At 35.4% G+C, this 21,724-nt stretch overlaps 1 protein-coding gene across 7 annotated transcripts in view; it reads left to right on the top strand.

The window, feature by feature from the left end:
* The window catches only part of ANKIB1 (ankyrin repeat and IBR domain containing 1), a 94,435-nt gene that overhangs the window by 62,647 nt on the left and 10,064 nt on the right, over positions 1–21,724 (top strand). For 6 of the 7 annotated variants that reach the window (XM_075143778.1, XM_075143776.1, XM_075143782.1 and 3 more), the window contains exons 5-15: positions 1,080–1,197; positions 4,503–4,711; positions 6,740–6,828; positions 8,542–8,686; positions 9,976–10,142; positions 14,560–14,648; positions 15,658–15,788; positions 19,353–19,487; positions 20,625–20,711; positions 20,805–20,871; positions 21,245–21,390. In XM_075143778.1, the coding sequence (XP_074999879.1) occupies positions 1,080–1,197; positions 4,503–4,711; positions 6,740–6,828; positions 8,542–8,686; positions 9,976–10,142; positions 14,560–14,648; positions 15,658–15,788; positions 19,353–19,487; positions 20,625–20,711; positions 20,805–20,871; positions 21,245–21,390 (1,383 nt within the window). The remainder of the gene's footprint in view (positions 1–1,079; positions 1,198–4,502; positions 4,712–6,739; positions 6,829–8,541; positions 8,687–9,975; positions 10,143–14,559; positions 14,649–15,657; positions 15,789–19,352; positions 19,488–20,624; positions 20,712–20,804; positions 20,872–21,244; positions 21,391–21,724) is intronic. The other variant, XM_075143780.1, reaches the window with a different exon arrangement.

The following is a 21,724-nucleotide window of genomic DNA, read 5'->3' as shown; positions in this document are numbered from 1 at the left end:
TAACAAATATATTATTTGCTGTCATGTTCTTCCTTTCTTAGTTTTAAAAAGGAGTCTGCAAATCATGTGTATGCATCTCCAGTATCTTGGTTGGAGCTAATTCAGAATCCTAAAATTATTGCCTTTTTGTTTTTCTAATTTGACCTTTTTTTAACGCTATAATAAGGGGATGTCGCTCCAGACCAGGAAGGCAGCTGGATGATCTGCTCTGACTGTGTAGGGCTATCAGAGTTGGCCACTGTTTCTCAGTTTTGACATCTTCATGCACAATGAATCCCCAACCTTGGAGATATTCAAAAGCCATCTGGATACGGTCCTGGGCAGCTGGCTCTAGGTGACCCTGCTTGAGCAGGAGGGTCGGACCAAATGACATCTGCAGGTCCCTTCCAACCTCAACCATTCTGTGTTTCTGTGAACCTCTAACTGCATGTCTCATCTATTCTATTCATGGCTGACTTCTCCATTTCTGTAAGGGTTGATATTGCCTCAAAAGACCTCTACCTGGTTCTGTTCACAAATGTTCCCTTCTGACTATCTAATGTCTCAATGTATCCTCCTCCAGATCAATTCAAAGTTAATAGGTCTCAATTCATGTATAAAGTTAGTGTCAGAGGATCTATATGCAACATGTGTTAACCTGTCCTTTGTCTCACTTTCCCCTGAAATCCTTAGTTCACATCTAGACATGCATTCTCATACCCGTGCCACAATATTTGAAGTTTAATCACTTCAAAATTCAGCTGGATTGTGTGAAAATCTATCTTTTTTTGAGAGAGTCAATGTTAGGCTAGTTCATCATTTGAACATGGCCTCCAACTATAATGGAGAACTCTAGAGATACTGTCTTTTAGATTTTGAAATGTACAAAGATCATACTGTAAGTATTGTAAAATAACAGTGTTTCCATAGAACTTTGCATGGTCATTGGTCTGCACAATGAGTAAATTTTGTCACAAATTGCCTCACAGTTGAGATGATGATCAGTAAAAGTGCTTTGAATGTTTTCATTTTAATATGGAATTAGAGACTAACTGGAAAATACTGCTAGGCATAAATTGTCTTTCTTCTTCTTCTCAAAGCCATATGAGGGGCTAAGACTTCAGGACCTGCGAAGGCTTAAGGATATGCTGATCGTGGAATCTGCTGACATGCTCCAAGCCCCGCTGTTTACAGCAGAAGCTCTACTTCGGGCACATGGTAATCCAAAACCTTAAAGACTAAAGAAACTGTTTTCAGCAAAATCAAAATTGCAGTTATATGTTTACTTTTTATTTCCAAGTGAAAGAGAAGTAACGGTTAATCAAATACCAGGAAAGAGTTCACACAGTACTTCAGAAAGAAATACAGCTGCAGTATGTCAAAAAGCATTGAGGCAGACAGGGAAGCTGATAGGCAAGTGATTCAAACTAGGAATTATAATGGAAGACATTTTATCTTAAGCAGTGTGGAGAAACAGAGCTTTCATATTTTAGTGAGAGACACAGAAGTAGAACTTCCATGGTTTTATGTCAAAAAAGTTAAATTCATTGTACCTATTTTTGTCAGACCATTGGTTTTCTGCCACTAAATATTTGTGTATAAAACTGGATGAAAAATGTTGTTGTTGTTGTTGTTGTTGCAATAAAAGCAGTGTGACCATTGTAGTAAATGGTTGGAAATTGCCTTGGGGTTTAAAGCATGCGAGTGTATGTCCTTTAAAGGATTTTTATAGTTACTCTTTTAATACAGGGTATACTTTTCCTTGTGTGTATCTGTAACTAGTTTAATTTCACTGAAATCAGTTTGTGCTCTTGTCGTGTAATTTAAACTGGGGTTGTCAGAATGGGGATATACTGAATTCAGTGTGTTTGCTCCAGACAAAAGTATCTCTCCGAAACTCAGTGGAAGTTTTAGGCTTTGATTCAGTTATTCAAAACTTATGCTTACTGAAGCATCTGCATTGTTACTATATGCCAAAAGAACTACTCAGGCAGTTAATCGTTTGCATGCTCATCACCGTATTGCTGGATTAAGCTTTCATACCCTATTATTTTTGTGGGCTCCTTGTGAAAATAAAAGGGAGAGGGAAAAGTGAAATAGGAAAATACTATTTTAAACCCACAACATTTGGCAGACTTTCTTGAGGAGGTATGGTACCTGAAACTCATCTCTTTTACATTATTTCAGCAGTTGGTATTTGTGTTCCTTTTAACATTGAATTAAGTCAACATGAACTTGTGCCAGTCTGATGATATTCAAGGCACAGTCTTTGTATATATGTTTTTTTAACATTGATTATTTGTTTAATTCTTAAAATATATTTTGGATTCTCAGAATACTCTCATTAAGGCTAGATATGACTAAATATTTGACTAAGTGGGTAGGCAGATTCTGTAACCTGTGCAGATATTTTGAAGAAGAAAATGATGGCAATACTGTTCAAACTGGCAGCACAGTCCGTAAGAAGTCCAAAAGCAGTGAGTTTGATGTAAACTGTGGAGAAATGTCTGCCAGCATCTAGCAAGCAGGAATTGAAAGTTGAGAAGAAATCAGTCTGTGTTGGAAAGGTCATTCTACTGATGTTGCCTTAGTGATGTAGCGGTAACTTAATGCAATTGGCCAGTGCGGAGAAAGAAGCACAGACAATTTGCAAGTCATGAGAAAGTCAACTGTTTTGCCTGTAGCTGTAGTCATACACTGGAAATTATTCAAACACAATTTATTTTATTTGAAATGAAGACATAGAATTGGTTCAGTCTAGTAAAGGGAATAACAGAGCTATTTACAAAGGCTTAGACAATTGGGAAACATAAATGCCAAATTGTAATTTTTTTGCATTTAATCTTGAAATTCATAAAAGAATAATGTGAAATCTTATCTTAATTTACACTTAATATATGAAAAGCATGTTTTAAATTCTTGGAAAGATATAACTACCTCATATTTTACTAAAACTCATAAGTTAGTAAAGAAAACACAGTGGAATCCATTTAGTAGCATGTCTTAACCCTGGGTAATTTTAAAGACAGTACAAACAAAGGAGCTCAAGAAAACTTTCAGCAAATTTTATCTGTATCTTAGCATCAGTCAGCTCCCCTCTGAAAGATAAGCTCAGGTTAATTTGAAAAATGCTAATAAAATTTATAATTTTTGAAGTGTAAATATGTTCAGGGTCCACATCTTTAAACAAATGAAATTAAACTAATGATATGTTTTAGCTTAGATAAGTGAGCACCTGATCAGTAAATCATCTCCAGTTCAAAGGCTTTTTTTCATATTAGGAGGGAGCAGATTTTAGTATGATAACAATCATCATTTGACAGGGACAAAATTTTTACTGAGTTCAGTGCTTAGAACACATATCTTTTTTTTCCAGCATTAATACAGTATAGGAATACTATTTATCTTTTTCTTATAAAATCTAAAATTCAATAAAAATAACACAGATCTTTTGGTTAATAACATTGAGTTTCCAGTGGGAGTACCTAGCCTTTTTTTTTAAAAAAAAACCTTTAAAATATTTATTTAAAGCGATAGGAGAATATTGGGAAATTTCTCTTTCCTTCTGAAATTCTAGTTCATCTGATCTGTGCATAGTGTTGATGGTTTTAGATTTAAATCCATATAGGAATTTGATATTTATATTTAAATGAGACTTTTAAGTATTTTTAATAGCAAAAATTACTATTCTTACGATATCTTTAGTATTACTCGTAGGAATCAAAACCAGAAAACATTTCAAACAATGATTAAGAAAGATTTGATTTAGTTTTAACATCTTCATACATCATAAAATTTGTTTCACTAGTTCTTTTTTGTATATAAATGAGCAATGTTAATTATGAATAAAAGTAAAGCATTCAGTAACACTTAATTGTAGAATAAAAATATAGTAAGAGTATATGAAATATTTTTTGCAATCAGGTGGGGTTTTTTCTTTTTTTTTCCCCAGAAATACATCACTCTCATATGCATATATAAAGACTGGTAACTCATTAGGTTGCAGATCTTTTTGTAATCCTGTTGTGTCTTAGTCTTCTTCCTTCATTTGTAGCACTTGGCTTCATCTTCTTAAAAAAACACAATAGATGAAAGTGAATCCATATTGAACAATTGCTTTTTTCTAGAAAGGGAAAATACTGAAAATTCTGTGGTGCAAGCACTGTTATATTTTGATCTGTCTTTGCAAGTCACTGCAGTTCTGGTTTCTGATTAAGTCTCTTAGCTACTACAATTGCTGTAAATAAATAATAAAAATAATTTTGTTTAAGACTGATATTACAGGCAAAGGACATGTTTGCGATGCAATTATTTACATAAATACATTGCATTATGTTTTATCTTGGAATGTGTTCTGTAAAATTTAGTGTCTAAAGTTCCATTCACTTACACTTTGTCATATTTATTTATTTCTAAATTTTTTAGCTTAGTGTTTATATATTCTTTTGAGAGTGCAGTTACAAAATATATTTTAAACATTGTCAGCTGCTTTATTTCCTGTATCTGTATATTTATTGATAAAGACTGGGACAGGGAGAAGTTACTTGAAGCATGGATGTCTAATCCGGAGAACTGCTGCCAGCGTTCAGGGGTTCAGATGCCAACTCCTCCTCCAAGTGGATACAATGCGTGGGATACGCTCCCTTCTCCGCGAACTCCACGCACTACTCGCTCTTCTGTAACTTCCCCTGATGAAAACAGCCCCTCACCAGGAGATATTGAGACAGCTGTGGTAAGTTTATAAATAGATCTGAAATTAGCGGGGCAAAAGAGTTTATTTCTAAACATAGCACACCTACTTGAACAGGAGAGCTGTGTTGTCATCTCATTCTGAAAATAAGTTTGTAAAGGTGTAAAGTGTTTCTCTTTCCAAAAGTGGTGAACAGAGAAGTTGACACCTTAAACAGTCTATATAATAACAGTCGAGCATCTGGCTAATACAAAGCATTCTGTTTTTACCTTGGCTGTCACACACACGAAGTAGCATTTTAGCCAGCTACAGTCACATTAGTGCATTTGGCTCGTTTGAGCTTCTCTTCTCATCTCATACTTATCAAGATTTTCACTTTCATTGTATCCATTTCCCTGAATGTACTCAATGCTGTGAACCCTGCCTTTTGAAAATTTTTTCTTTAGAAAACAAAATTCTCTTTGTCTGCATTTTGAAATGTCAGCCCACTAGCGTACTGTAAGCTTATAATTACTTTTACTATGTGTGGGCTGCTTCAAGCGGTTTACAAGGCTATTGCAAATTTGAAATATGAAAGTGCCTTTCATTAAAATCAGTGTGGTTCTTTTGGAAGACAGAGTTCTCTTTTTAAAAATCCGCAGCTGCAGCATTGTAAACTTTTGCTCCATGACCTAAGCATTTTTCTAGAATATTATATGCAGTCTTGCAAACGGATCATCCGTAGATCTCATATTAAAATTAAGATTTTGCATTCCTGCATAGAAATCTTTTATTTCTTTAATTGTAAAATGCTGAAAAAGAAGCTATATAGAAGGAATAATGTTATCGTACATTTGTTTACACTAGCAGTCAAATATTGTCCAGGAATAATTCCTAATTAAAATGTGTAATGAAAAATTACGTCTTAAGTTTTACGTTGTGTGTTTTGTTTTTCATTGATGGTCCATAAGCCAGGAATGCAGGTTTGGATAATGATTGCCATTTTAGATCTAGCGTATCTAAATCCAGATCCAGAGTTATACATTTAGTATTCCTGTTCATTTAAAAATCTTATAAAGAGCTATCAAAATGATGTTTTCAAAGTGTTGTTTATGAAATAATACATATTTTCTGAAGTCTCTCATTTTGGCAGGAAAATGAAAACTAAAAGAAATAGAGAAAATAAAACCACAAGCTATAAAGCTCCTTTGCAGATTTTGCATTTACATCCTATCTTATAATTAAAACTGTTCCAGTAAATGTTCTGTACTTGATATTTTGTACTCAGGGCTTCATAAAATTCCTTATTTTAAAGTTGCATTTTAAAGAAAATTGAAAACTTGTATAAATTTAATAGTGAACATTTTTGATGCATTGTCAGCTTCTAAAATATTTAATTTTGGCAAGACAGTAAGGTGAAATGACTGAAACAACAACTGCCTTCATTGAGTTTTGCACTTTAAAGGCCAACTTCTTTTGGTTTGGTTTTGTTTTGGCTGTAACACAAGTGCTTTTAAAAAGTGGCGTACCATAGACTAACTTTTTAAAAATGTCCTATGTGTGTATAATATCTAATGTGTTGAAAGTTAAAGTAAATTTTCATGGAATATTTGTTCCAACGGAAAGAAAAATCTGCTTCTACTCCTTGAAGAACATGAATATGTATTTTCACACCTAACCACAAGCAATGAGTAGTTGCACCCCTATGCTTTAAATGTTTTCAGAGTAAGGTCTCAATATTCAATGTTATTTTTTCTGTAGTACCTAATTGTATAACATTCAGCAGTGGTATCTTCTGTTGGAATATTAGTAGCTTAACTTATTCTTTATTTTGATAGAAGGCCTCAAAGTATTTTAAAAAAATAGTATTTATGTACATTATTACGTAAAATAGTTGCTGCTGTTGCACAACCAAATTGCTCCGCCTATTTCTATTTCTATAGCTTAAATAACTTTTTTTCTGGTTACAGTTAGATTTTTCCCCTATGAGCACTTCTTTTTTGTTGAGATTTTTCCAACGTAATGTGTCCTGCTGACAATATGAAAGGCTTTAGGGTATTTCTTAATCAGAAGTATTTTTTTCACCTACAGTGTGACATTTGTATGTGTAATATTTCTGTGTTTGAAGACCCAGTGGATATGCCTTGTGGACATGACTTCTGCAGAGCATGCTGGGAGGCGTGAGTATATGTACTTTTCTGTCTTTTGAGAAACTTTCATACTTGCCATTTTGAAGAGGAAAGGACAGAGACCATAAACAGCTAATGTTAAAGTACTGTTTGGGTTTCAAAGAGTTGTTGGTTTAACCCTATTGAATATTTAAGTTGTCACTCAAAGTCGCCATCAACTGTTTTAGGCTTACATAATGTTTGCTTTGGTCCTGATTCAGAAAAAATCTTAAGCAAATGTTTCAAGCTTGTGTGTAAATAGATGAGCCTACTCTTGATTTGCTCAGTATGTGTGTGGTGTTGGCGGCATTGGGGTTTACACTTTCTAAATTAAGCACATGCTTAATTCCATCTCTTAGTTTAGCACACTAAACTTAGGCATTGTAAATCCATTTCCAGTCAGAAAAGCAATTAAAATGCTTTCTTATGTTGAGGGTAAATAACTGAGGAGTAGCTTTAGCTTAAAAGTTCTATTAGTGTAATGCTTTCGTTACTACATAATTTTTTTTAAAGTCAAAATAGTCATGCTAGTAGAAAACTCAGACATGGATAATTATGCTAGTGTAAATATTAATCATACTTCCTAGGAATAATTATATCTATATGCAGTGCCTTTACATTAATCTTTGTCCTCATTCAGGATATTGTACTACTTGAACTGTACCACTGTAGTGTCTTGTTACAGTGTCATATCAGCACAGCTAGTCCTACTGCAAGATCAGCCCAATTTATATGAAACCATTTCTCCTATGTTAAGGAAGAGCACTTTCTCTTCGATATGAGCATTTAGAAGGCAATTCTTTTCAGTGGCAAGCAAATTAATAGTCATGCTTCTGTGGTTTTGCAAATCATTATGCAGCGATGTAGAAGTTACCAGGAGATCACTGGCTTGACATGGTGCTTCTAATTTGAGTGCTGGACTATGTGTACAGCGATTCGTGCATGCACTCAGAGCTACAGTTCAATGTCAGCAAGTGTTGGCAGTGGCACATCTAGGGTGGGATTCACCTTTCCAAGCCAGTCATTTCTAAGTTACTCGGAGTATAGCCAGGACTGAGTTATCCCATTCTAAGATACGAATCTAAGATGGGATGAATTGGCAAGTCTCTCTACCTTAACTAACTTAGAATAGCTGCTTGTCCTTTTGATGATTGAGATGAGTATCATCCTTGATATCAGATTAATAAATAAGTAACAGCTTTTAAACTAAGCAACCGTGCGCACTGTGAGTTAAAGTCCAGCTTTCAGCAGATTTCTGAGCTCGTTCTGTCTAGTTCTGAGCTTAAGGACTATAAAAGTCTCCATTTAGCAATTTGTTTCCAAGAGCAGACTAGCACAGTTGTAAAAATTAATTGCATATCAAATTAATTATTTCCTAAATTAATTACACTTACATGTTCCATTTCTGATTGAAGTTAGAAGTAATGCTCAGTTTAATTAAACATTGCATAGCTGTCTCTGATAAGTGGCGAGGATGGAAACCACAAACACATAGGGCTAAGCGTAGCCGATGGTGCTTACTTTTGAAATGTGACAGTGTTCTTTTATTTTTTTTTAATTATGCTGTTCATCAAATCTGTAGCCCTTTTGAGCAGAAGGGAATACTTCTTATTCTTTGTTTAAAAATTGATTAATGTGAGTATATATGAACCTAGTATAAAATATTCAGCAGCCTTTTAATTTTTACTTTTTATTCACAAATACTGACTGACAAAATTCTGGCAGATTTTTGAATCTGAAAATTCAGGAGGGTGAAGCTCACAACATTTTTTGCCCAGCATATGATTGTTTCCAGCTTGTGCCTGTAGACATCATAGAAAGTGTGGTTTCCAAGGAGATGGACAAAAGATACCTTCAATTTGACATTAAGGTAAATTATCAAACTGTTCCTGTACTCTTGAACTGTATTTCAGATTATAAAAAATAACTTACAACTTCTATGTGAAATGCTGCATCTGTAACTTTCCAAGTAGAAATTAATAAATTAGTATGTACACTGAATTATTGGCTGTCTTATATGCCATAATATCAATGTTTGATATACCACTGACAAAAAAGAAAGAACATTATATTTATTCCTTAAGCACAAATGCAGTCCTTCCATGATGTGTAACCTAATGCAGTGTTAATAACATGATTTGATCAAATTAATGTTCATAACAGGTGATATGAAGCTTTTAATCAGCCAGACTTGTTTGTGCTGGCAATCTAAAATTTTTAAGAGTTTTTGGATTATTTTTATTACCAAGAGACTGTTTACATTCAGAAATAGTACCTGTTTCCGTTTTAAAAATTTATTAGTACAAGTGAAATACTTAAATTTTTTTCCATCCAATACTTGATATGATTGCTATATATAGGAAGAGAAGTAGGAAAACCTTGATTTGGTTTTCCTGTTTGATATTTTTTGTGTTTATTTCCGTCATTGCAACTTGTTTTTAAAAGCAATCTTTTAATTCACCTTTTTTCTTTTATACTGGTGTAGTAATGAACTAGTCTTTGAGATAATGTGCTACTTTATCAGTGGTGGCAGGGCAAAAGAAAGCAGAGAAATATTTTTTCGTTTACAACACAATACTTTCTCTGTGTGACAAGTCTCTTTTAATATACAGTAACAGTGTCTTACACAGTAAGATGCAAATTAAATGACCAGATCTGATTAATCTTTTACATCGTCATATTTCAATTGGTTGGTGATCAGCATAGGTTTGAAGCAAAGTAGTGAAAGTTCCTTTTCCTGCTCATTTATTAGATCCAAGTTTTACAAAAGAACACCTGCTACATTAACCAAAAAAGATTTGAGGGAAATTCTGCGTTACTCTAGTTCTGATTTCTGCGGGTGGGATATATTGTGGGATTTTTGTTTTAATCAATAAGGTTTTAATTCTTTTCAACTACAATCATTTGCATCTTAGCGTAAGTCTGGAGTACTGTGTTGCTATTTAAAAAAAAAAACCCAACCATTTTTAAGGTGGAGATTAAATTATTCGCTTTTTATAACTATTTCAAACAGCCTATCAAAGTAGCTACAAGATTGTCCTTAGGCTTTTTGACTTTGTTCCTTCAAAGGAAGATTATGAATACAGATTGTTTTATATCAGTGATGAAATCTGATTTTATGTGGTAAAATATTTTCTTTTTTTCCTTTTTTTTCCCCAGGCCTTTGTTGAAAATAATCCTGCTATTAAATGGTGTCCTATACCGGGCTGTGAAAGAGCAGTAAGGCTAACAAGACAAGGATCAAATTCAACAGGATCAGATACACTTAGCTTCCCTATGCTAAAAGCCCCTGCTGTAGATTGTGGAAAAGGACATCTTTTCTGCTGGTTAGTACTACATTTATCTACATCTACATAAACTCACAGTCACTGCTATTCCTTAATTAAATTAATTAAAAAGTCCTACTTAGCACCAAGCGTGCAACAAAAATTTGTATGGGTTGTACTACCCCTATATCCATGCACTAAAGAATATCACATGCACAAATACTTTAGTATTTTGGGGCACAGCAAAGGTTTATAATACTGTTTTACTCATTATTGGCTCTGTTAGATGCAAAACAGCAGTATGGAGCGTTGTGATGTTCTGTTCTAAGGAGAATTGGAATATTGGCGGAGGGATTTTTGTGTCTGCTCTGGATAGTTGTAGTATAATTGAAACATGGCACATTCTGAATTGTAGCATAGAAAATCAGCAATTTTTAGCTCTTTCTGAATTTTAGAATCACATCAAAGAAGCTGGAGTTTAAACAGGACTATGAAGGACCTTTTGCTTCACACATAGTATTTGGTTTGCAGGATCACTCCAATCATTGTTTCACTTTAGGATCAGCACTTTTTCCTTATGTTATCCTTTACTGAGTCTTAAGATGAATACAAGCTCAAGAAGGAGTAAAAAGCCATAAGATAGTGCCTATCTTCAGCACTTCCAAGGAAATGTCAACAACAGTATCAACAAAAGCAAAAAAGTGGTGGGATATTTTTCTGAAGTGCAGAGCAAAGCCCTATCCTAGCTCCTTTAGATTATCAGACTGACAATTTATGACTATTGTAGTGGGACATCCTTTTTGCTGTTGGAAAATCAAAAAGGGACAACCAAAGTATACACATTCAGACAAGCTGAGTAATCCTTCTTTTCATTTTTCAATTGAAACCATGATACAAGAAGAAGAGATCCTGAATAATCTGCTTGATTCCAAATATCCTAAGACTCTTAATGAAAGATGCTTCTGATTTTAGTTCTTTCCCCGTATGAATGGAAAGGAAGAAGGAATAAGAGGAATGTAGACATAATGAAACAACCACAAATGCCAGAAAACAGAACTTCTTGGGAAGAGGTTGTTCACAATGGATGGAGAACTCTGAAAGAAACAAATCCTGTGGAAACAAACCAGAAAATGTTTTTTACCGGTGAACATATAACAAACCTTAGTGCTATTCCACAAGAAGGTACCATCCTCTCATCCTTGCTTCTGATTACAGACAGAGAATCAATTTTTCCATTAACCTGAAGGACAGAGCTTGAGACCACTTTAGTGTAACATTGACATGGTCCTTCAGACATTGGCAGCTTCTGCTTCCTTTACATGGGCTGAATGTATGAGCTCCCGAGAATGTCTTCTGAGTGTGAAAATGTCCTCTGAGTGCCTAATTTTTATGAGAAATGTCTTTTTTATGTTTTCTGATAATATTTCTGAATGTTCTTTTTATGTTAATGCTTTGAGATACAAGCAAATACGGTTAAGGTCTTGAAAAAGACCTCATTCTAGCAGCAAAATGTCCAAGAAGGCCTTTCCAAGGCCTTTTTTTTCATCCCCACAGAAGTGAATGAAGAGTTTCAGCAATGGCAAGAAAGTTCTGCTAGCAACCAAAGCATCCTGCAGTACTATAAATCAGAACCATTTGTTGAGGACAGCCATATTAGTCTTAGATTACAAAAACTCTGTGCATGAATGACTTCCTTTGGAGAAAAAGAAAGTGTATTCTCCATTCAGAGGGTTTTCATTATTATTGTATGCTTAAAGGGAGCTTGCTTTATATCTTTAAAGTTCAATCAACACATCCCACAGATTCATACGTATGTCAGTTCTGCAAGTTTTACCCAGGTAATCTACAGCTTAGACATTGTAATAACAATTGATACTGCATTTAGTAAGAGATTCTTCAGAATTTATGTATTAGAAAACCCCAACCAACCCCTAGATAATCACTTGCTTTTTTTGGATCTATAGCCTTTCTGCTCATAAAAGCAAGAAAATTCTCTGAGTCTATTGAGCGATTTCCTTTTGGGTTTTTTTTTTAATGTGGAAGTAGGAATGTTCCTCTTAAATACAGAGTTCCTTAGAATTTCTCATTTTTCATTACCTACCAACTAACAGTGCCTTCAACAAAATGTAATCTGTTGTGACAAACACAAAATTCTACTCCCTTTCAGAAAAAGCATTCTGAGGTACTTAAATGTAGTACAAATGAAAACTGTGCACAGATCTTACATCTGTGTATTATCAGATACATTCAACATATTAGAACCCCTTCATGCTGTTTCAGAAGCACAAGGAATTGTAGCGAGCAGACACTTCTGGAAAATAGTCATAGCAGGCAGTGCACACTTAGTTTTGCACCGTAAGTCCTCGCTCCTTTCATCCTAGATGGAGACAAGGGGCAGAGTCTCATTCTGTGGGAGAGACATCTCTTCAGGTATACTTGGGAAGCCAATTATGAGTTGCAACAGTGTTCTGCTGTTTTGATTCAAAATTTATTATATGATACAAATATTATCATGAGGGGAAAGAAAATCCAGAACTGCATTCTTCTTGGACGATGCTTTTAGCCCTTCCATGAATTTTAACTTGTTGAAACATGCTACAATTTTATTGAGCGTTTACTGCACCTTCAAATAAATGATCCTGCTGACTATTGAGGAGGGCAGTCTGGGGAGGCCAACACTGTTAACTGTCACCACCGTTTGGCATTAGTTTCCTTCATTCAGTGCTGTCAGAGAGTCTATCCAAAATACAACTTTGTTTCATAAAAAGTTTTATGAGCGATAGGCTCAACGCTCTTACTCCAGTAAAGTGGCATCCCAGTATAAAAATCCTTGTTTTGGGGTGGGCTGAGGAAAGAAATTCTTCCATGAGAAGTTGTTCTTTAACACTCTGTTGTGATTATTGTATAGATATAGATCTAGATACGGATACATGGTATATATATGATTGCACTTCATTAAAAATCCACAAATTTACACATTTCAGAACATCAAAGACACAACCTTCCCCCCCCCAGTAATAGATTGGCTGATCAGCTTTTAACTTAAAACTGAGTTTGTTAAAGTTAATTTTTGCTAATTTCAGTCCTTTCTGGGAACAAATACAGTGTGAGAGGTCTTGGCTTTCTTGAAGTCAATGATTTAAGTGTACTACTGTCCCACAGAAGTGAAAGGTGTCAGTTTTCAACCAGGGCTGAGATTGCCTTATTACAGACTAGTTATTCATTCCAGTACAATCTTTCCCAGCTACAGATGTTAAGTATCTCCAAACCAGAGGTACTTGTGTAGTGAATTTAAGCTTGTTTAATAGCAGACTAGCTAGTGGGAAAAAAGTTAAAAACTTAGTAAGAGATTCTTCAGTATTTATGTATTAGAAAACCCCAACCAACCCCTAGATAATCACTTGCTTTTTTTGGATCTATAGCCTTTCTGCTCATAAAAGCAAGAAAATTCTCTGAGTCTATTGAGCAATTTCCTTTGGGGTTTTTTTTTTTAATGTGGAAAAATTGTTGCCGTAACCTTTCTTTCTTCCTGCGTTCCTGCTTAAGATGTGGACAAGAGCGATCAGAAGAGTATTGATTTAGCTTCTGAATCTGCACTGCAGAAAGCAGTTCACCATTGGATCTGCAGAAAACTCGCGTATGATCTGATGCAGCTGGTGCCCATCTGAAATATACTCCCTCTGAATTGTTTTGTTTGATGTGGCAGATGTCTGAGGCTATTTGCTGCCTTTCCAGTAAAAAAAGGAGTCATTACAAATCCAGAGTCCGTATTGACACATCTATACCCAAGCACCATCTGGAAGCCATATATCTGCCACTATGTAGTGATTGCCATCCTCAAAGCTAGTAGTAACTTCAAGAGAAGCTCAAGGGACTCATTTCTCCACTGTGTCCGTGTAACTAAGTTAAAGCCCCATTTAAGAGACTCTGGTGGAAAGAGTAAACATCCATAAATACTTAATGCTGGTGTTGAAGGGCTTGGATCTTGTTCTAGATTGAAAGCTTGAATCTAGTTAAAGATTAATTATTACAACTGAATAGGTGCAAGTAATTCTACGTAAAATGCATTTCAGCAATAGCAAACTACCTAGTTTTGGATAATCTCTTCATTCTGGTTTACCTTTATCACAGAAACTATACTAGCATTTTTTGTGGCACTAAAGTAGTACCCAGGCATAACTCAAACAAACTGCAAACTTGGTGATTTATTTCAGATTGTAATTCTAAAAAGCTCTTTTCCTTTCCTGTCTCATTTAAATTCTTTATTAATCTTAATAATCTTAATCATCTATGCTTGTGAGCAAGTAGTCTGAGAGTATTTTAAAATAATGTTAATTGGATGGCCTTTTATCTTCCTGACTTAATTAAAGTTTGAGCATGTCTTGATAAGTTTCCATGTTTTTTAGCTTGAACCAATTTTAACTTTAATTCTAAATCTCTGAATGATAAGTTATTGTGTATACACCTTCATTTTCAGGGAATGTCTTGGTGAAGCACATGAACCTTGTGACTGCCAAACCTGGAAGGACTGGCTACAGAAAATATCTGAAATGAAACCGGAAGAACGTAAGAGTCATGCCTGAGGGGGATTAATTTTTTTTGCTGTTGTTGTTATCTTTTGGTTTTAGAGGGATTTTTTAGTTGCATTAAGTAAAAACTCCACATCGGTTGAAAAATAAGGTCAAAGAGGAAGAAAATTAAACCCTTGAATGAGGGGCTGCTTCACACTTGAACTGCATATTAGGCAGCACTAGTGGTAGACTGTTCTCCTTAAACCACTCCTCCCTATAAATCTGTGTGCGGTTCAGTCAGGGTGTACAAAACTCTTTTCCCTTCCTCTTACAGCTTTGTTTCATTAATTAATTGATTTATTCCTGAATATAACTTTGTTTGTCCTGGGCAATTTTAAATCTTGTAGCCCAGCATGCACTTCTGTTTGAGTTGTGTTCCATGCGGTTGTCTGTGTGCTTAGTAGCTAATTCAAGCCAACAGGTGATAATAATAGTAAGGTTGAGGGTGAATTGCAAGGGAATTGTGGGGAATGGCTTAATGATAATTACTGAAAAAACTAATAAAGGTTGGGTTTACACAGGACAGACATTTTCTTGGTCAACAGAAACAAAAAAATTAAAGATTAACAGTAATTTGAATAAATACTAACTTAACTTGGTTACCACAGTTCAGAGCCGTTCAATAATGTGTTATAAGTATTCTGGAAAGCATAGAAAATTTTATAAAGAGGCAAAATACACCACACACTGTCAAACTATGCCAATTTTTCTCATAAATGTATTTGCTCATTTATATATTATAAATGTCATATATAAATTTGTATAGAAATATATGTGTGGAAATATGTAGAAATAATACGTGTCATAATATTATATATATGTATAAATTAGAAAATGTATATATTTATATATGTGAGAAATATATAGTGAAGAATTACAATATTCTGTCAAGAAAGAGGTAAACGTACGTATTTCCTAATCTGATTTTCACAAAAGATTACACAAGTACAATTTTAATTTCTCTGTTTTTGCATGCTCCATATCCTCCTGTCACCCTCAAAAAGTTGTGGGAGTGAGTGAGGCATATGAAGATGCTGCCAACTGCCTGTGGTTACTAACGAACTCCAAACCATGCGCCAACTGCAAATCTCCAATTCAGAAGAATGAGGGCTGCAACCACATGCAATGTGCAAAGGTAAGAAAGACCCTTCATATAATTTCTTGTGAAACCATAATTGAGGCTGTGTATGTCATGTATACGTTTTAGGAGCACAGACTTCCAAAACCTTTGAATGTGATGCCTGAGATCTAGTGGAACCTGTTGCAAGAATTAGATGATTGAAAATGGTGGGTTACATGTATTTAGAAAATGTTTCGTATTTAGTGAAATCTGTTTGGCTGGGAGGTGATGTAATGATCAAAATTTCATAAACACCTAAGAATTACTGGCAATACTGTATAAAACTTAAGGAAACAGAAAAAATTGATAGTTTAATCATCATTAGTAACGTAGAAGAGAAAGAACATTTTTAGTTGGCAGAAGATGAAACATTTTAAGGAATGCTAAGCTCTAATGAAGGTTTTGCCTTACTGCATTTTTCTTTTGCATTATTTCTCTAACATAGCAATAAAACAGAGACGTTTTAAATGGAAAACTGTAAACAGGAATTAATCACTAGGAATGAAAAGACAGCAAAGAGTAATTCCAAAAGAAACTTCCTGGTGACAGCAGCCAAAAATTTAGTCATGAGTTTGCACTATGCTACCGAAATAGAAAAAATATTTGTTGCCATGAGTTCAGTATCATTTGAGAATGCTTTTTCTCTCAAATTAGTTAAAAGCAGCATATTTAGAATACTGTTTCTTTATGTCGGAATTTTCTTAAGTAACTACAGCTAATACCTCTTTGAGGACCATCATTAAAAATAAGAAAGTAGCACACACTTGACATAGTTGGCCTCCAATAAAAGCTAAAAGATTTAGAAAGTAATTCTCTTTATTTTTCTGGAAATATGTTAGTCTCTCTCCATTGCTATGCAGATCCCATTTTCTTTATATTATCATCACATATTCTTTCTCTTTCTGTGTTATGAATTGAAGGTAGGGGCTTTTTTGGTGTCATTTCTTCGGTTTTGTCTGTGGCAGCAGAGAACAGATTCTCCTCCACTTTGGTTTATGCCAAATTTCCTGTTTTGATTTTTTTTTTCTTAAATGATTTTTAAAAGAGCTCATACATTCCATAGTGCTAAAAACTGTAAAAGGTATGTTTGTTGCAGCTTTTGCCACTGAGCTCATCTCAGTCAAACAAAAGTATGGCTTCAGGCTGGAGAAGACTTTGGCCGTTAAACACTGTTGAATGTAATAATTTAATTCACTACCATTCTGAGGCACTGGCTGACAACCACAGTTCTCTTTTCTTCTTTGATGCTATGCCTTATAAACAGCTTAAACTGTCCTTAAAACAGCCAGATTCCTTTTGTGATGGAGAAATCTCTGCAAAGAGAAGCTGCCTCCCCTTAGCCTAGTGAGGAAGGAAAGGAAGGGTGTCTTCAAGCTCATTGCAGGGCTCAGACACAAGGTATAGTGGTCACCTCGCTTGTCTCTTCCTCCACTGTGACAGAGCTTCTGCCTTTGCTGCAGTAAGGTCTGCTCAAGCCTACCACACGATGAGCTAGGTTTGCCTCTTAGCAGCTAGCATGTGCCTTGGTGTAGAGGAGGATACTCTTTACTCATAAAATCACATTTCTGTACTTAAGCAGGTGTCTTACTGTTTTATGAGCGCAGTTTCTAAGGAGACAAGGCTTAGGCAGTCCTGCTCTCTCACTCCCCTACCTGTAGTAGTTTTTTAACCTTCTGGGTACTTTGAACCACATACGAAGGAACAGGAGGGGGTTCACAGATATTAAATTACTGCAAGTTTCATGAAGCTTGGTAGCTCTATGGTGCAGAGACTTAATTTGTACTGCTACCAAGAGAGAGGCTGAAATACCTACTCAGCAGTTACCTGCTTAGCAGTTACCTCTTCTGCTTGGCTCAGACAGTGGCCAGGCAACAGATGTGATTTGTTAAGCCTAGGCGGTGCTGCTGCATGGCCAGGTGATCATGAAGGCACATAAAACAGAGCTCAGGGTTTTGGAAGATGTGTAGAAACAGATGATGTGGTTTTGAATGTTTAATGAGTCTGAGGTATTGGAAGAGGGTCTGGGAACACTGGGTGAATCTTGGGTTTTTGAGGAGGCTTTTGGAGATGTGAGGGATTAGAAGATAGATATAGTGGAGTGGTCATGGAGGGAGATAATTTGGGAGAGGTGAGATTATTGCAGTAGGAGCATATGTATATAAATTAATAGGAAGTCAAGCTTTATTCTGTTGCTTGTGAAACAACCTGTTTCATACCATTTTTTGAATATTTTGTCATGATTTTTTTCTTATAATGAATATGAGTGGTTTTGAATGATAGGCAAATCATGCAGTGATACACACTGAACACTTTTATACAAAATTATTCTCATACTTCATTCTCAGCACTCATCTTACCATTTTGTATAAGCAAGCAGCTTCAAAAAAATGTTTAAGAACAAAGAAAGTGCAGCACAATAACAAGAAGAAATACCCTAGTCTGCATTGCTTTTTAGAAGAAAATCAGCACTACTGGTGAGATGAAATTAGCAAAAGTACAATGCAAGAATTAGATTTCATTTTTTCCTGTAATATATCTAATTGATTGTATAAAACAACTACCAATAAACACATCTGGTATGGACTAGGTTGTGTAAAACAACTAACGATAAACACATCCGGTATGGACTAGGTATTCCTTGAAGCTTAAACTTATCAAATAGAGAAAAAATGCGACTAAATTTATCAAATTCCAATAATAATATTAATGGCTTCATATTAATTAATGTAAATGTTTGCTTTGTTTTTTCAGGATTTTTCTTTGGTCATCTGTAAAACAGCTAAAATAAACAGGATTCACCAAGTTGTAAAGACTTTTGCCCATCCATCCATAAATAGCTTCCAGTTATTTTGAAATAAACTAGCTGAGAACTCAGTGCTGAGTTGAGAATATTTAATACAGTTTGATCTTCTCTGATGCTGAGAAGCCTGGATAAGTCAGATCTCCTTGTAAGGTGTTACCTATTTTAAAAGCTCTCTACTCAGTCAATGCAGAAAAGGTTCACCTTGAAGTATCACAAGGAACAAAAACCACTCATATTCATTATAAGAAAAAAATCATTACAAAATATTCAAAAAGCGGTATGAAACAGGTTGTTTCACAAGCAAAAGAATAAAGCTTGACTTCCTATTAATTTATATGCATATGCTCCTACTGCAATAATCTCACCTCTCCCAAATTATCTCCCTCCATGACCACTCCACTATATCCATCTTCTAATCTCTCACATCTCCAATGTGTTGCTTAAAAAATGGGACTGTCTTTTTTTAAAACAGTAACAAAAAAATAGCCCTGATCAGCTGTATTTATAATTTGATTTATTTTATCCACTTAAAACTTAACTTGTAGATCCAACACCATCTTGTGATCCAAGGAACAAAAATTATGACTGACATGGTTTGATAACCCAGATCTTCTGTAGTAGGTAAAATAGGAAGGAGGCTCCTCAAAAATTTTTTTGACCGTAAGCACACTCAGAATGATGTTAATTCAGTTGTTCATGGGGGAATGATGATGCATAACTGCAAATCTACAATGTATCAACTTTTTTTTTCCCCCTTGTTCCTTTCTTTTCTGAAGTGCAAATATGACTTTTGCTGGATATGCTTAGAAGAATGGAAGAAGCACAGCTCTTCCACTGGAGGCTACTATAGATGCACTCGCTATGAGGTTATTCAACACGTAGAGGAACAGTCCAAGGAGATGACAGTAGAGGTAACGACTGTGTGTGTTTGAAAGATAGCGCTAAGGCTGCAATTTTCTATTTAGGATAAGCTTCATCAGAATTCTTCCAAACCTGAGTTATAAATGGAAAAATACAACCTTAAATATATCAGAGACAGAAAGAAAGCACTGCTCATTTGTGGGTAGAAACATAAGATTTGGTTCTGCTTTTGGCTTTGGTAACAACCACTGGTGACTTTACTCAAGTCATTTTACTTCTCTGTGCCATGGTTTCCTTTTGTGAAAAGGGCGTGCTGGTACTGTAATTAGCTGCTGTGCACTACAGAAGACATGCCTTAATTTTGGCATCTGGAAAGTCTGCTTAAATAGCATGCACACACAGTGTATCAACTATGGTATTTGCAGACTTCTGAATTTCAAAAATTACGTTTGTCTCTGTCGTGTTTTAACCCCAGCTGGCAACTGAGCACCACACAGCCGCTCGCTCACTCCCCACGGTGGGATGGGGGAGAGAATCAGAAGGGAAAAAGTGAGAAAACTCATGGGTTGAGATAAAGACAGTTTAATAGGGAAAGCAAAAGCCGCGCACGCAAGCAAAGCAAAACAAGGAATTCATTCACTACCTCCCATCGGCAGGCAGGTGTTCAGCCATCTCCAGGAAAGTAGGGCTCCATCATGCGTAACGGTTATTTGGGAAGACAAACGCCATCACGCCGAACGTCCCCCCCTCCTTCTTCTTCGCCCAGCCTTATATGCTGAGCATGACGTCATATGGTATGGAATAGCCCATTGGCCAGCTGGGCCAGCCGTCCTGGCCATGCTCCCTCCCAGCCCCCTGCACATCTGGCAGGGCATGGGAAGATGAAAAGTCCTTGATTAGCTTAAACGTTACCTAGCAACAACCAAAACATCAGCGTGTCATCAACACTATTCCCACACTACATCCAAAACACAGCACTATACCAGTTAATAGGAAGAAAATCAACTCCATCCCAGCCAAAACCAGGACAGTCTCTTTACTTACATGGCACTCATCAGCATTGTGTACAATACTTTATGTATAGTGGGAATAGAAACAGTTGGGTTATGTAATTATATCTAATGGTGATTGCTAAATTAAATCATAAGATTTATCTTGGTTTCTTTTGTTTCCCCATTATTTTCCAGGCTGAAAAGAAGCACAGAAGATTTCAAGAGCTTGATAGGTTTATGCATTATTACACAAGATTTAAGAACCATGAACTTAGCTACCAGGTGTGGGTCAAGCCACTTTTACTGATTTTTGTTTCTATTTTATTAATCCAAAAATAATTATCTTACTGTATTTTATTTATTTTCTTTTTCTAGTTAGAACAGCGCCTTCTAAAAACAGCCAAAGAAAAGATGGAGCAGTTGAGTAGAGCTCTCAGTGGAAGTAAGTATTTGCTGTGATCTATGAATCTGATTTGAAATCAAATCAACTCTGTTATGGCTAAGCCTTTTTTTTTTGGATAGAGCTCACATCAGTCTGCTGTGTGATGTGATCCCTCCAGTACTAGAATTCATAAGCAGTGGATGAAAGCTAAATGTACAGTAAATCTTATCTATTCCAAAGACTCAAGGAGAAAGTAGTGTTAGTAAGGGAGAAGCTAATATTCTGTGCTTGCTTCTTAGAAACTGCTGCTGTTTGCTTGCAAAATATTTAACTGACATGCACATAAATTTTATTTTGGAGGAAAACTGTTACGCTAAAAGAAATGCTGACATCAGCAGGAAAATATTTGCACAATGCTTGTTTCATCTTACAGCTGAGGGAGGCTGTCCTGATACCACGTTCATTGAAGATGCAGTGCAAGAGCTTCTAAAAACTCGCCGCATTCTTAAGTGTTCTTACCCATATGGATTCTTTTTGGAGCCTAAAAGCACAAAGAAAGAAATATTTGAACTTATGCAGGTAGTACATGCATATATTTTGCTTTTCTAATGTTCCTTTTTTTTTGTAATATTAGTTATCAGTGTCTTTCTGCCATTTTTGTAGTGTAAAACTGATATACCCATTTTGTATTTGTAGGCAAGTTTGGAAAATTAGTGCATTTTTATTACTCTGTGACACAGTAGCTTTTCGTTCAATTTTAGAATGAATGAAGAACAATGCTGAAAAAAGAAAGGGAGTAGGACAGGTGGAAGGGGAAAGAAAGAAAATTATTTACGGTTAATCTGCTTTCTGAGGATAACATTTTAGCTTCAGTCTTCATCTCCTTCTCTAGTGTCTCTTTCCTATCTTTTCC

This window comes from Calonectris borealis, chromosome 2 (genome assembly GCF_964195595.1).
Source record: "Calonectris borealis chromosome 2, bCalBor7.hap1.2, whole genome shotgun sequence".
NCBI lineage: Eukaryota > Metazoa > Chordata > Aves > Procellariiformes > Procellariidae > Calonectris > Calonectris borealis.
Note: the sequence above shows the minus strand (reverse complement) of the source record. Positions and strands in the feature narration are given on the sequence as shown.